Raw genomic sequence first — 12,274 nt, forward strand, 5'->3', positions numbered from 1 at the left:
GTGGGTTTTGGGTTAGTACCAGCATGATAAAAGGCGGACACGTTCTTTTCAAATCTTTTTTTTTTCTCGGGAGGATTCCGTATGGGGCCTCGGATATTTCACCCACCCATAGCCGTTCATAAAACAAACATGATTTGCTTACAAAAGGATATGGCTCCAACAGTCCTGTGACATGATCAAATATGTCATCCATCCGCAGCACCAACCATGCCCACCGTTTTTTGTAAGCGTTTTCGCCCCCATTTCTCACTAATAATTAGTGCTTGCCACTAAGGAACAAATACCATCACAAAGAAGGAAAAGAAAGAGAGGGAAGTCGTCTAGCAAAATATGGATCAAGTGTCGCATGTCAGTGTCAGAACAAGTCTGCCACGAAAAGCTAATGTTGAATACAGGCGCTGAATACTGCCGGTTCAGTTTTCTTGAGGGTGAACAGAGCAGTTTTTCGTACAGTTTTAAATGCAGAAAGTTCCAAATTCCTCTTCACATTGGAAAGAGAGATTGAGAAATCAATCGTGTCCGGTTAAAACAGAAATTACCAGTCAGTTTTCACATTAGGCCGGCGGTAACGCTAAGCATCTCCTTAAATTAAATATAAAAAAGGGGCGCTTAAAAGGAAAATGAAAAGGCACAAACGCCGGTGCGCCACCCTCTCCTCATCAACCGAGCCAGCCACGCCACGCCTCCCCGCCTGCCACCCGTGCTCTCCCTGCATGCGCGAGGCAGGTGGGACTTGACAGAGAGGGGGAGAGATACAGAGGCACAGAGCAGGCAGCCACGCTGCCCATGGCGCCCTCATAAGACGAGGAGGCGGTGGACCAGTTCGTTCGCGTTGCCCGCGACTCTCTCGGTCTCTCCTCCTTCCCTCCCACCCGACTCCCACACGCTTAGCGCGCGCGTGCTTCCACCCGTTCGTTGCCTCGTTGATTGGTTTGGTTGGCCCGGCTCCAGCAATGGCGGTGCAGGCGCATTATCACCACCACCGCGAGTCCCCGTTCCTGGCCAGGTACCCGTCGCTGCTGTCCATCTATTCGTTTCTTCCGTAGTGATCGTCAGTCGGTTGGATCGGATGGCTGATTTGAGCGTCTGGGTTCTCAGCAGAGGCGGCGGCGGCGGCGCGCCGGAGAGCAGCCCGATGGAACTGCAGCAGGGGCAGAAGGAGGCGATGGCGCCGCAGCAGGCTCCGCCGCTCTTCCTGGACTTCGCGCATGGAGGTAATCCGAGCGAAGCGCCGACTTGGCTCTGCTTTTGCAAGATTTCGTGTTCTTGTGCTTCTCTGTTCTGCTTTCGGATGGCGAGATTGATAGATAGGACTGATTTGTTTCCGTTGCCATCGGCACGCAGATTGCGGCGCCGGAAGGAAGCGGCAGCGCGAGGCGGAGACGGCGGCGCCTTCCATGTCGCCGCACCTCTTCTCGTTGCAACCGCAACCGCAGGCGCAGGGGCCCAAGGTGATAAGCCTGGCGCAACTGCACAAGCGGCCGGCCATGGGGCTCAGGCTCGACTTCGACGAGGGCTCGGAGCACGTGTCGTCCACATCCTCGGCCTCGGCGTCGTGCCTCCTCTCCGACGAGCTCGCCGCGCAGCGCGATCAGCACAGGAACGAGATGGACCGGCTGATCCAAGAACACGTGAGGGCCGCTTGATTGATTCCGTCGTTGCCGCCACCGACATAGACAGGCCTCTGTTGCTGACGGGCTTCCTTGTCGCTTGCAGGCGGAGAGGCTCCGGCGCGCGCTGGCTGACACTCGGCGGCGGCAGTACCGGTCGCTGCTCGTCGCGGCTGAGGCGGCGGTGTCTCAGCGGATAAGGGAGAAAGAAACGGAGGCCTCGGAGGCCGCGCGGCGCGGCGCCGACCTGGAGGACCGTGTCGCGCGGCTGCGAGCGGAGGCAGCGGCGTGGCAGGCGAAGGCGCTCGCGGACCATTCCACGGCCGCGGCGCTCCACGCGCAGCTGCAGCAGGCGGCCGCCGCGGCGCAGGCGAGGGGCAAGGCCGAGGATGAGGACAACGCGGGCGCCGCGGCGGACGACGCCGGGTCGTGCTTCGTGGACCCGGACAGGGTGGTGGAGATCGCCCCGCCGCCGCCGCCGCCGCCAGCCAGGCCGTGCCGGACGTGCCGGCGGGCGCCGGCCTCCGTCGTGTTGCTCCCGTGCCGCCACCTCTGCGTCTGCGCCGACTGCGAGCCCGCCGTCCTCGCCACTGCCCCCTTCGCCGCCGGCGCCGTCGCGCCTGCCTGCCCCATGTGCCGCGGCGCTGTCACCGGCACGGTGCAAGTGTTCTTCTCGTAGCGGCGGCCATTAGGAAAAGGAGAGAAAAAATGGGTACTCCTGCCAAAAGGCGAACTTGAAATTGCCGATGAAAATCAAGTTAGAACGATGAAAAATTGTGTAGAGTGCAAGTGCATTACTCTTTTCCTTTTTTTTATTTTCTTACATTTGTTCATTATTAATCCCTTTATTAGGAATAGTTTTAGTCAGTCTCTTCTAGCACTAGTGTCCTGCCGTCTTTTGCCTCGGTTCTTGTGGATTTCTGGAAGGCAAACGATCGATCATTGACCAGCACATTTTGGAATGCAATGATGCTGTCAGCGCGCAAATTTTCACTTTTTACTGCCTGATTAATGACATCTCCAGTACAAATCTGCAGTTGCTCTACGTGATACACAGTGCGACGCTAAAACTGCAGCAGCCAGCCACCACCACCAGCGCCTTGGGGGCGATGCGGTTAAAGGCGCGGCGCGGATTCGCGTGATGCGGAGTGGCGGGAGACGCGGCCGGTCACGTGACGGGGACGAGAGCCTCGCCCGCCCGGCCGCCGTCCGTACGCGGCCGCGGTCGCCGGCCGCGTCGGCGTGCGATCCCGATCGGGCGCGTGTAGCGGCGGCCCTGTCGGTTGTTCGCCGCGCAACGTCAGTCGTAGAGGGTGGTGGGGATGGGGATCGCCAGATCAGGGGCAGCGCGGCGGCGTGCGGTGCGCAGGCAGCGGACGTGCGGTTGCAGCCTTCGACAATTCAATTCGGCCGCAACCGCGCATCGCTCATCGCATCGCATGATCGATCGGGAACCAACCGATCACGGGATCTCGGGCTTTGGGTGGGGAGTTGGGCCGCGTAGGGCCCACCCGCACTGATGGGCTGAAACCGAAGTTAGTACTGGGGTCTTCCTTGCTGCCTGGTGGGGCTCGCCGCCCGGGGGGTGCGCGACCGTTGGTTCCCGCGCATTCTCCCTCGCCTCTGTCCGCAGCAGCACAGCAGCGCCGGTTGCTGTGCTGTTTACAGTTTCCTGCCGATGCGTGTGCGGTCACTGCCTTCGCTGGTACCCGACTACCCGTGAATTAGATGCTGATGGTAAGAAAGGCATGGGCACCGAGAGAGACCGCACGCTTCTTCACCTCCCGATCACACGGCACTGTACTAGAAAATGGTGCCTGCCGATCGCAATTTCATACGGAAAATAAAGGGAAAAGGCTAGGGAGGAGTACATGCCAACGGCAGTGACATCACGCATGGCACCACACCACGGCTGGTTTGCACTTGATAGATGTATTGTAGCCAGTAGTCGTGGCCGGTGGGACGGAAGCATCAGGCCGAAATATCCGAAGAGATATCATTTGCGGGGCTGCAGGTGGGCCTACGATCGCGGCTAGAATTCGGCCGTGGTTGCCACCATTCAAGCGCCGCCGGGATGCACGAGAACAAAAAGCTAAGGCTATAGCTACACCGCACTCGCTGTTCCTCTCTGGCCCTGCGGTATGGCACCGTCAACATCTGACTCGTCTTCAGCGGGAGCGGCTCGTGGTTGGAATGATGCGAACCCGTGCGCGCACGCACTGGTTGCGCCACCGAGCGGTGCCGGCCGGCCTCGTTTCGCTGCTTATATTCCTGTGTCTAGTGGTACTCCGTTGCACACGACACGCTCATCCTTTTTTTTTTTTCACCTTTCAGCAGGCTGCTGATTGCGTAAGAGGTAAGAAGTAATTATACCGCCGGTGAGAGCGAGACAAACACTGTCAGTAACTGACAGTATCTGCTCATCTCGACATCTGTCTCCCCCCCTCGTGTCTTTGTCTCGAGACGCTTGGGAGTGTATGGCACGGCAAAGATCTGATCCGGCCGGCGAGCGGCATGGACACGAAGCCTCCAACAGGTTACCCAGCATTGGTGTGGTACTGTTGGTGGATGCATCTCTGTCGCACGGCGTTGGACATGCCAACACGAGGCCCGTACAAAAGACATTGCTATCGGCCGCGCGAGGACCAGTACCGTTCCACAAGACGGAAACGATACGGTGGTACGCGCGTGACCGCGACCACGAGACTACGATAGGAGCATATGCAGCCGGGCTTGGTCAGGCTCAGGCGGGCATATATGCTGGACGCCTCAGGAGTGTACCGAGCCACCGCAACCCGGCCGATCGCTTGCGTACGGCACCGTGCGAGCGAAGCTGCTGTGCAATACACGACACGCAAAGCAAACACACCCAAGGATTCCCCCAGTGGTATTGCATCATGGCGTTCGGCGGTGGACGGTTGGGACTTGAGGAGGCGCGCTCGACTCGAGAGCAGCTAGCGGTCGCGATCGGCGGACGGATGCACCCGCAGGCAAGCAAGGCACGGCAAAAATGGTGCGTCATGGATGCAGGAGTAAGGAGAAAGGAGTTAATAATGGGTAGCAGGAGATACATGCGCCAAGCGGGAGGGACTGAGGGATTTCGAATCGCGCAACTGCGTGACAGCGTGAGAAGTGCCTGCTGGCGTGCCGCGCGATCTCGCCATCGACAGGTGGGCCTGCCTGCCTGTGGCCACCACGTGGATGCTGACTGACTGGTGGGCCATCACGCGCGCCTCTCCTGTGGGTCTCGAGGTTAGACGGATGACGACTATCGACTCCCTGGTCGCATCTAGACAGCGATTATAGATTGGTAGTAGATGAGATCCAAGCGAGCCTAGAGGAAGTTGAAGAGTAAAGAATCGTTTACCCGGGCCATGGTCGCTTGTGTACACGTCGTCGATCTCTGCAGGGAGCGCGCTTTGAGGTGTCAACAAGACACCACCACCTAGCGTGCCAGTCCGCGCGCGGATCTTTCATTTGTTTTGGCTGATGATCCGTCAGATAAGCATGTACCACCGCTACTTGCCCAACTAATGCAATGGAGGTCGGCAACCCAACAAACTCTCACCTACAAAGCACACAGGAGTTGCGCTCAAGCTCAGCCGTGCGGTACGTGCCAAAGAGCAGCGTCATTAATTGTCGCTCAGCTTCTACCTGGTGCTCTCTGCTCGTGCTGCCAGCGAGAGCCCAGCTCCAATAATCAATTCTTTTTTGATCTTGAAGCCACGGCGATCGATAGGCGCAGCTCGTCTGTATCCCGACGAGTCTGCAGAGGCCTTTCTTGGCTAGACACACGCTGATGTGTGCGGTCTCTTCGTACACATGCGAGGCAGATCCGCGGATGAGCACCTAACCCATTACTGCCGCGATCCAGGTCGATCCCGCTACCTTTACTGCTGAACCCGTACCCTGAAACGAACGCAATCCCAGGCCGAATCGATCGAGTTAACGTGCAGTGCTTTGACACGAGGATGATGCAGGTGTAGTTAGTAAGTTACAGTAACAACTACTAACAATACTTGATCAAGAGGAACTGGCCTTGTGAGCCGACTTGTAGTTTGTTTGATACAGCATCCTAAAACACAGTTCACCTTTGCCTAGAGGTGTGTCTTTGCCAGGAAGTTTGGATACTCATATCATCGTGGCCTTGGGGTCTGATTCAGATGCTGGAACAAGGTAAAGGGATCGAATGGAACATTTAGAAAGAGAGAAAACGGCGCATCTTTGAGGGGAAATCGACAACGCCTCTGCAATTGCTCTTTTAGAGGGTGTTTGGCAGGGAACCCCTGTCACATCGGATGTTTGGACACTAATTAGGAGCATTAAACATAGTTTAATTACAAAATTAATTGCACAACCCCTAGGCTAAATTGCGAGACGAATCTATTAAGCCTAATTAATCCATGATTTGACAATGTGGTGCTACAGTAACCATTCGCTAATGATGGATTAATTAGGCTTAATAGATTCGTCTCGCGATTTAGCCTAGGGGTTCTGCTATTAGTTTTGTAATTATCTCATATTTAGTCCTTCTAATTAGCATCCGAACGTGTGATGTGACAGGGCTAAAGTTTAGCCCCTGACATCCAAACACCCCTAATCAAGGAGGCGATTGGCTTACGGAAGACAGCAGTGAGAGGTCCCCATGAGCCATAGTTTCTTTATGATTATTGTTGTTTTAATTGAGTTTCGAGCTTCTAGCATTTTAGCTTGCTATTCCTTCATAAATGATGTGGCAGTGCTTCTACCCTTACTTTCAAAGTGCTCCTACCCTTACTTTCAAAAAAAAAAACTAACAACACTCACAGTCTAATAGTGTGTTTGTTTCTTTAGTGCCTCCTAAAATTTCTGTCACATCGAATGTTTAGATATTAATTAGGAGTATTAAATATAGACTAATTACAAAACCAATTGCACTAATTTGCGAGACGAATTTATTATGCCTAATTAGTTCATGATTTGACGATGTGATGCTACAGTAAACATGTGCTAATGATGGATTAATTAGGCTTAATAGATTCGTCTCGTGAATTAGCCTCCATCTATGTAATTAGTTTTATAATTAGCTCATATTTAGTTCTCCTAATTAGCCTCCCAATATTCGATGTGACATAAATTTTAGGAGGTCCTAAAGATCCAAACACCCCCTAAACTTAGGGGAAACTGTTTCATTACATCGGTTACATTTCACCTGTCGCAAATGTTGGCTGATGACTGATGGCTGCAGGAAATCGTTCAGCCCAATATTGCGACCAAAGTTAACGGTGCCGGCGCTGTTCTTCGTGTACAAGTGAAAATGGTTATCGAACAGAAGATGTTATGCATGCAAGGTTGCAGAGCTTGGATGTGCCAGCGAGCACAGCGAAGAGTCTCAAGACAGACGGATCACGCCTTCGGTGTGCCCCCTGCGGCCCTAGCACTCAAGCATTGATTCCTCTTCCACTTGTTCTGTTGCCTATAGCCGTTTCTGAATTGCGTTTTGTTGGAACCGTCGGAAAGTTGCAGCCGTTTGCCCTATCCTCGACGGGTAGCCATACAGTTGTCAAGAGGTTCAGAAGGCGTATCAGTCAGACAAGACAGGCGAATGCATAATGAAGCTTTGCGGTTATGGTAGGATGACACAATACCGTCACACAGGCGAACGAGAAAAATCAAGGGTCGGGATCAAAGGCATGGACAACTGCTTCGTACGGTGCATCGACCACTTGGCCTTTCCACTTTCCACTAGGCGAGGTCGGTTGGCATCAGGAGGTAGGAAAGAGGGAGGAAAAAAAAAGTGACGCTGACGCCGTGTCGTCGCAACCAATGGCCCCTCCTTCCGGCTGCAAAATGATAGTGAAAACACACCAGTGACAAAAGCACTGACGCCAAAAGACCTCCAGCGATACCCACACCGGCGAAGAGAAGGAGCAGTCGCTGGGCACTGGCACGCAGTAGTAATTAATGGGAGATTAAACCAAGGCATCCCTATTGTCAACGGAATCGTGCGAGTGGACGATGGGGAACTGCTGAAAATTACGGATACCAAACTTCCACTCCTCCGCGAGCTGGAGGCTAGAGCTGGCACTTGGACCGTGCTATTTGAGGGCTGCTTGAAGCACCGTACTATTTGTGGGCCACCCGAAGCACGACATTTTGGCACGGATCAGAGCGGCACGACACGATAAATTTTGAGTCGTGCGGACACGGCATGAACGTGAGGATCGTGCCGTGCTTAGGATCTCGGCACGATGGGTGGCACGGCATGTCACGTATTTTGGATCGTGCCGGCACGGCACGAAAATGGCACATTAGCACATTTATAGACTGTATCGTTCTAATATTATTGGTTCTATATGTCCTGTAGCATAACATAGCTACTACCATGAAGAAAATCACAAAATCTACCTTAATCATGATAACGATCGTTCATAACATAACAATGTTGCATTTTCGTATGGCCACGTACAGTCATAACATTCATCTACAACATCTATATAATAATATAATAATGTTTGTTTCCTCAATTAATTTTAGATTTTTTTTCATACGTATGAGAGCAAAGTACGTGCAAGCAAAATGAGCACCAATAAAAGACAAGCACGTGTATTATAAGGGTTGTGCTTGGACTGTCACGGCTTAAAGTTGTACTGGCGTGCCACGGGCCGTGCTAGTAAAAAGCATGTCGAGCCGTGCCAACACGGCACAGCATGCCTAACGTGCCTAGAAGTCCAGGCACGATGGGGCACAAGACACAACAGGGCCGGGCCGGCCCAAGTCCCAGATCTACTGGAGGCTACTGGATGGATGCGATCCGTTTCGATGTCAGAGAATCAAATGCGTGCACGGGGAAGGTACGAACCCTCCGCAAGTGATGCTCTTTCTCGGTGATGAAAGAAAGAAACGGCGAGATGAGATGCCTGTTCAGCTAGGCTACGAGAGCGTGGCTTTGGAGTGGATCAATTCAAAGGATCGTGCGGGCCAGCCAGATGTGGCAAGAGAACCAATCCCCTGCGACCTGCGTCGTCGCCACTGGGCAGAACATATCCAATGGACCTTGAGATCTGTGACAGGCTAGGTAATAGGAAAAGGAAATGCGTATGGGATTTCTTAACCAAGAAGTAGTGCAGCCGATGCACTGTGTGGGCAGGTGGTGTGGACTTGATCGGAGCTGGAGGCGATGCATGTGTGCTGCCTTTTTATAATTTTCTTTCCGAAGCAAGATCATGGTGGTTTAGGCACGGGAATGATGCTTTGCTGCTTGTCCGTGGCCACGAGAAGTGCATGAATGATGGATATAGAGATCGGGTATTGGATGCGTCACGCGTGTGATTTTGAGCTGCGGGAAAAAAATATAAGTGGAGTGGCTTTAGCCTTTTAGGTCAACTAGTCTGGTTCATTGAGCACTAAGATGTGAGTCAGCTGACGTGTTTGTGTTGTTGCTGTTATTATTAGGTATAACTGTATATATAAGTATAAGAACATCATCGGCGAAGACATTTCGAGCGGTAGTACATCATCACACAAATCCTTTTATTCGCTTCGAATGATTCGCAAAATGCATAGTGTGTGCATCGTTGCATTCCGCGCATGAGTTCGTGTTCTCTTTTATATAAAGGGTGCCGCGCATGAGTTTAATAACAGTTTTTTTTTTGGAGCAAAAGTTTAATACATGTGACATTGGCCGACCCTCTCTGTTCGTGTTGTTGTGTTGGTGGGCATATCCCTTATTGATGGGCCTAAACAGAAACCAGAATAAATGGGCTTTTCTAATATGAAGTAGTAACGCATCCCAGGCAGGCCACGACTCCTTATCTAATGGGCCAAGAAAAAACACGTTGGACCCATTAAAAAAAGGCCCGTGAAAGAATTATGAATAGGCCTTCCATTACGGCCTAGTTCACTCAGAGTACCACACCATCTTATCTCAACTGAAAAGATTTAACTCTTAACCTTCGCAAACAAAATTTAAACTCAATTTACTTCTATAAATATTTTAGTTGGTCCAATCAACCTTCAAATGAAATTTATATTTTTTCCCATGTGCAAGTTGAGTTTTAAGTTCAAAATTTTTAATTCGTGACTTATAACATGATGCGTATGTTAAAAAAATACATTAGGAATTTACTCCCTCTGTTTCAAAATGTAGATCGTTTTGATTTTTCTACATACATATATTTTACTATGTATTTATATATAATCCTATATTTATGTGCATAACAAAATTTATATATTTAGAAAAGTTAAAACGTCCATATTTTGGAACGGAGGGAGTAGCACGTTACTTTTCATGCAGTTTTGTATATTTAAGATCAATTTCATATTAAATATTCTTAACATATAGAAACAACCATGAAAATTTCTCAATGCATTTTTCTAATATAAAACATCAAGTTCTCTAACCATATCCATCAAATTTTGAATTCAAAACTCAATTTTTACACAAATCTTGTTAGAGGTAGATTAGATCAATAGTTTGAGAGATTAAATCGAACCAAAATTTTGTTGGAGGGTTAGACCGACATAGTGTAACGAGGGTAGTAACTTTTATGAAAAAAGTTCACTCGACCATTTTCTTCGAAAAAGAGAAAGTTCACGATCATATCCCTTCGATCCTAACGAACATCCTTCTGATTGTAACTGATAGGGTGTGGCTGAAGAAAGGAATTAAAGAATTCGAAAAGAACCTTGGCCGGGCCAAGGGCGGCAGATAGGCATCGAAGAAAACGGCACCGTGGATCGCTCCGGAGCCACCTGCTGATGGGCCCGAAAGTAGCTCGTCTCTTGTAGCTTTTCTGCCGCCATCCTTTTTGCCTCACTGTAATCAGAATCGTTGCTCCTGCAAGTCAGGACTCAGGATTTCAGACTAAAGCACGCACCCTGCACCCACCCTAAAAAAGGGGCAAGTTTCCACAGGCTTTTTCGTCCATGCATAATATGCTAGTACTACAAGTAATAAGCAAGTCATCAGCCACCAAAAATCGGTTTGGATCACTTATCCACCTTGCCTAGCTAGGCCAGGTAGGCAGGTAATACTAGCTCGTATCGTATGGGCATAGCCAGGAGAAACTTGCTAGGAATTGTAGCATGTGTTCGGTGTTCGGATCTCCTGGCCGAACAAGCCGTTTTTTCCCCTCAAAAGTCAGTTTTTTATATCTTCACAAATATCTATTTGGAAAAAGTTCACATTCTCCCCTTGTCTCTTCAACGAGTCTAGAATCCAACCCCCAAAGTACGAAACCGTCTAACTAACACCCCACACTAAACAAACCAAACCAGATACGCAACCTCCGATCCCACTCCAGGAGGTTTTGGTCCGCGCTGGCGTCGACGTCGGCCCCACTCCATCCACGAGATACGCGACCCCCGATCCCACTCCAGGGCGGTTTTTGGTCCGCGCTGGCGTCCACGTCAGCTGCCACTCCATCTACGCGACCTCGCCGGCGACGAGAGGGAGTGGCGCCGCGCGTTCCGGCGTTTGCCCGCTCCGGCCGCGTCCGCGTCGGCCACCCCCGCGCTGGAGTCCACGACCCACCGGCGGAATCAGCACGCGGGGCTCAGCTATTTGTCGGCTGGCGGCGGAATCAGCTGGAGGCCGAGCTCTGCCTTCCCCGCTCTAGTCACCACGGCCTTCCACCCCGCGCCGACGTCGACGGCCTTCGGAGAAGCCTCAGCGGCGTGTCCGAGTTCCGGCGGACACCAGCGGCGGCCGGCCGATCTCCGATGGATAGCAGCGCCGCTCGGGCAAGCTCCAGCAGATGCCAGCGGCCAATCTTTACCTCGCCGGCGGTAGTCCAATTCCGGTGATGAGTGCTGCTTCCGCTCGTCCGGCGTCTCGTAGTGCTCTGCTTCCGGTTCCAGTTGCGAGCTGCCGGGCCCACGGTGATCTGCATCATCTCCGGCGGAACCACGGCGCCCCTGGAGTAGCGATGCGTTGCAAGGTGTTCGTATCTCAGTTCTGAACAGCAGACTGTCTGGAAGTGTAAGTGACACCGGCGCCTCTTTGCAGTGGGAGCAAGCAGCCTTGCATCGCCCAAGCATGGGATCAAGCAGCCTTGCATCGCCCAAGCATGCACAATCCGACACAAATTGAACCTGCTGCTCTACGCAAATCAAACAAAATAACACAAGATGCCACAGACACCAAGCTGCTCCACACAGAAATCCATCTTGGTGCCTTCCTCCTGCAATTGTAGCAGACGACCGGTGGCCGCTCGTACAAGGGAGCAAGAGATCCCGTCATCTCTGGCGCCACATATTGAAGACGCGCTCGAGCTGGACGAGCTCGCTCTCAGCTCCCATTCATCACGCTCGCCATCTCCCTCCATTTACCTCGCCTCGCCTGGAGTTCAAGATGCAAACTAGTCTGAATCTATGGTGCGGGAGAGAGAACTTCCAAAGTCCCGAGAGAGGGAGGGAGAGAGAGAAAGACGGTGGAGGGGCCACGGCTTAGCTGATGTGGATGGCCGACCGGCCAACGTGGACCCCGACGCAGATCAAAACCAGCCTCGAGAGGGCTTGGGGGGGTTTGGATATCCGGTTTGCACAGATTGGGGGTGTCAGTTAGACGGATTCTTAGTTGGGGGTTGATATTTAGGCTCGTGTAAGAGTTGAGGGGTGTAATATAGACTTCTTCCGTCTATTTTTGTTGTAGCCTTGTTCCTGTTGAAGTCTGATGCTCAAAT

General features: G+C 51.9%; 1 protein-coding gene across 2 annotated transcripts; it reads left to right on the plus strand.

The window, feature by feature from the left end:
* Positions 1–622: 622 nt before the first annotated feature.
* LOC117836138 (BOI-related E3 ubiquitin-protein ligase 1) lies at positions 623–2,577 on the plus strand. Of its 2 annotated transcripts, none has more exons than XM_034715514.2 (4): positions 623–1,006; positions 1,102–1,214; positions 1,345–1,631; positions 1,717–2,577. In XM_034715514.2, exons 1-4 carry the CDS (start codon positions 954–956, stop codon positions 2,287–2,289), a joined length of 1,026 nt encoding a protein of 341 aa, XP_034571405.1. In that variant the 5' UTR covers positions 623–953; the 3' UTR covers positions 2,290–2,577. The 2 variants fall into 2 exon arrangements, with proteins under 2 accessions (XP_034571405.1, XP_034571404.1); XM_034715513.2 differs by having other exon boundaries at positions 624–1,006; positions 1,099–1,214.
* Positions 2,578–12,274: the final 9,697 nt, after the last annotated feature.

The sequence above is a fragment of the Setaria viridis genome, chromosome 9 (assembly GCF_005286985.2).
Source record: "Setaria viridis chromosome 9, Setaria_viridis_v4.0, whole genome shotgun sequence".
NCBI lineage: Eukaryota > Viridiplantae > Streptophyta > Magnoliopsida > Poales > Poaceae > Setaria > Setaria viridis.

What these genes read in the sequence shown, in the direction of transcription:
- LOC117836138 (XM_034715513.2), top strand. Translation starts at nt 954, where the DNA reads ATGGCGGTGCAGGCGCATTATCACCACCACCGCGAGTCCCCGTTCCTG. An exon ending in GAGTCCCCGTTCCTGGCCAG is followed by an intron (nt 1,007 to 1,098) that starts GTACCCGTCGCT and finishes CTGGGTTCTCAG; the next exon opens with CAGAGGCGGCGGCGGCGGCG. An exon ending in CCTGGACTTCGCGCATGGAG is followed by an intron (nt 1,215 to 1,344) that starts GTAATCCGAGCG and finishes ATCGGCACGCAG; the next exon opens with ATTGCGGCGCCGGAAGGAAG.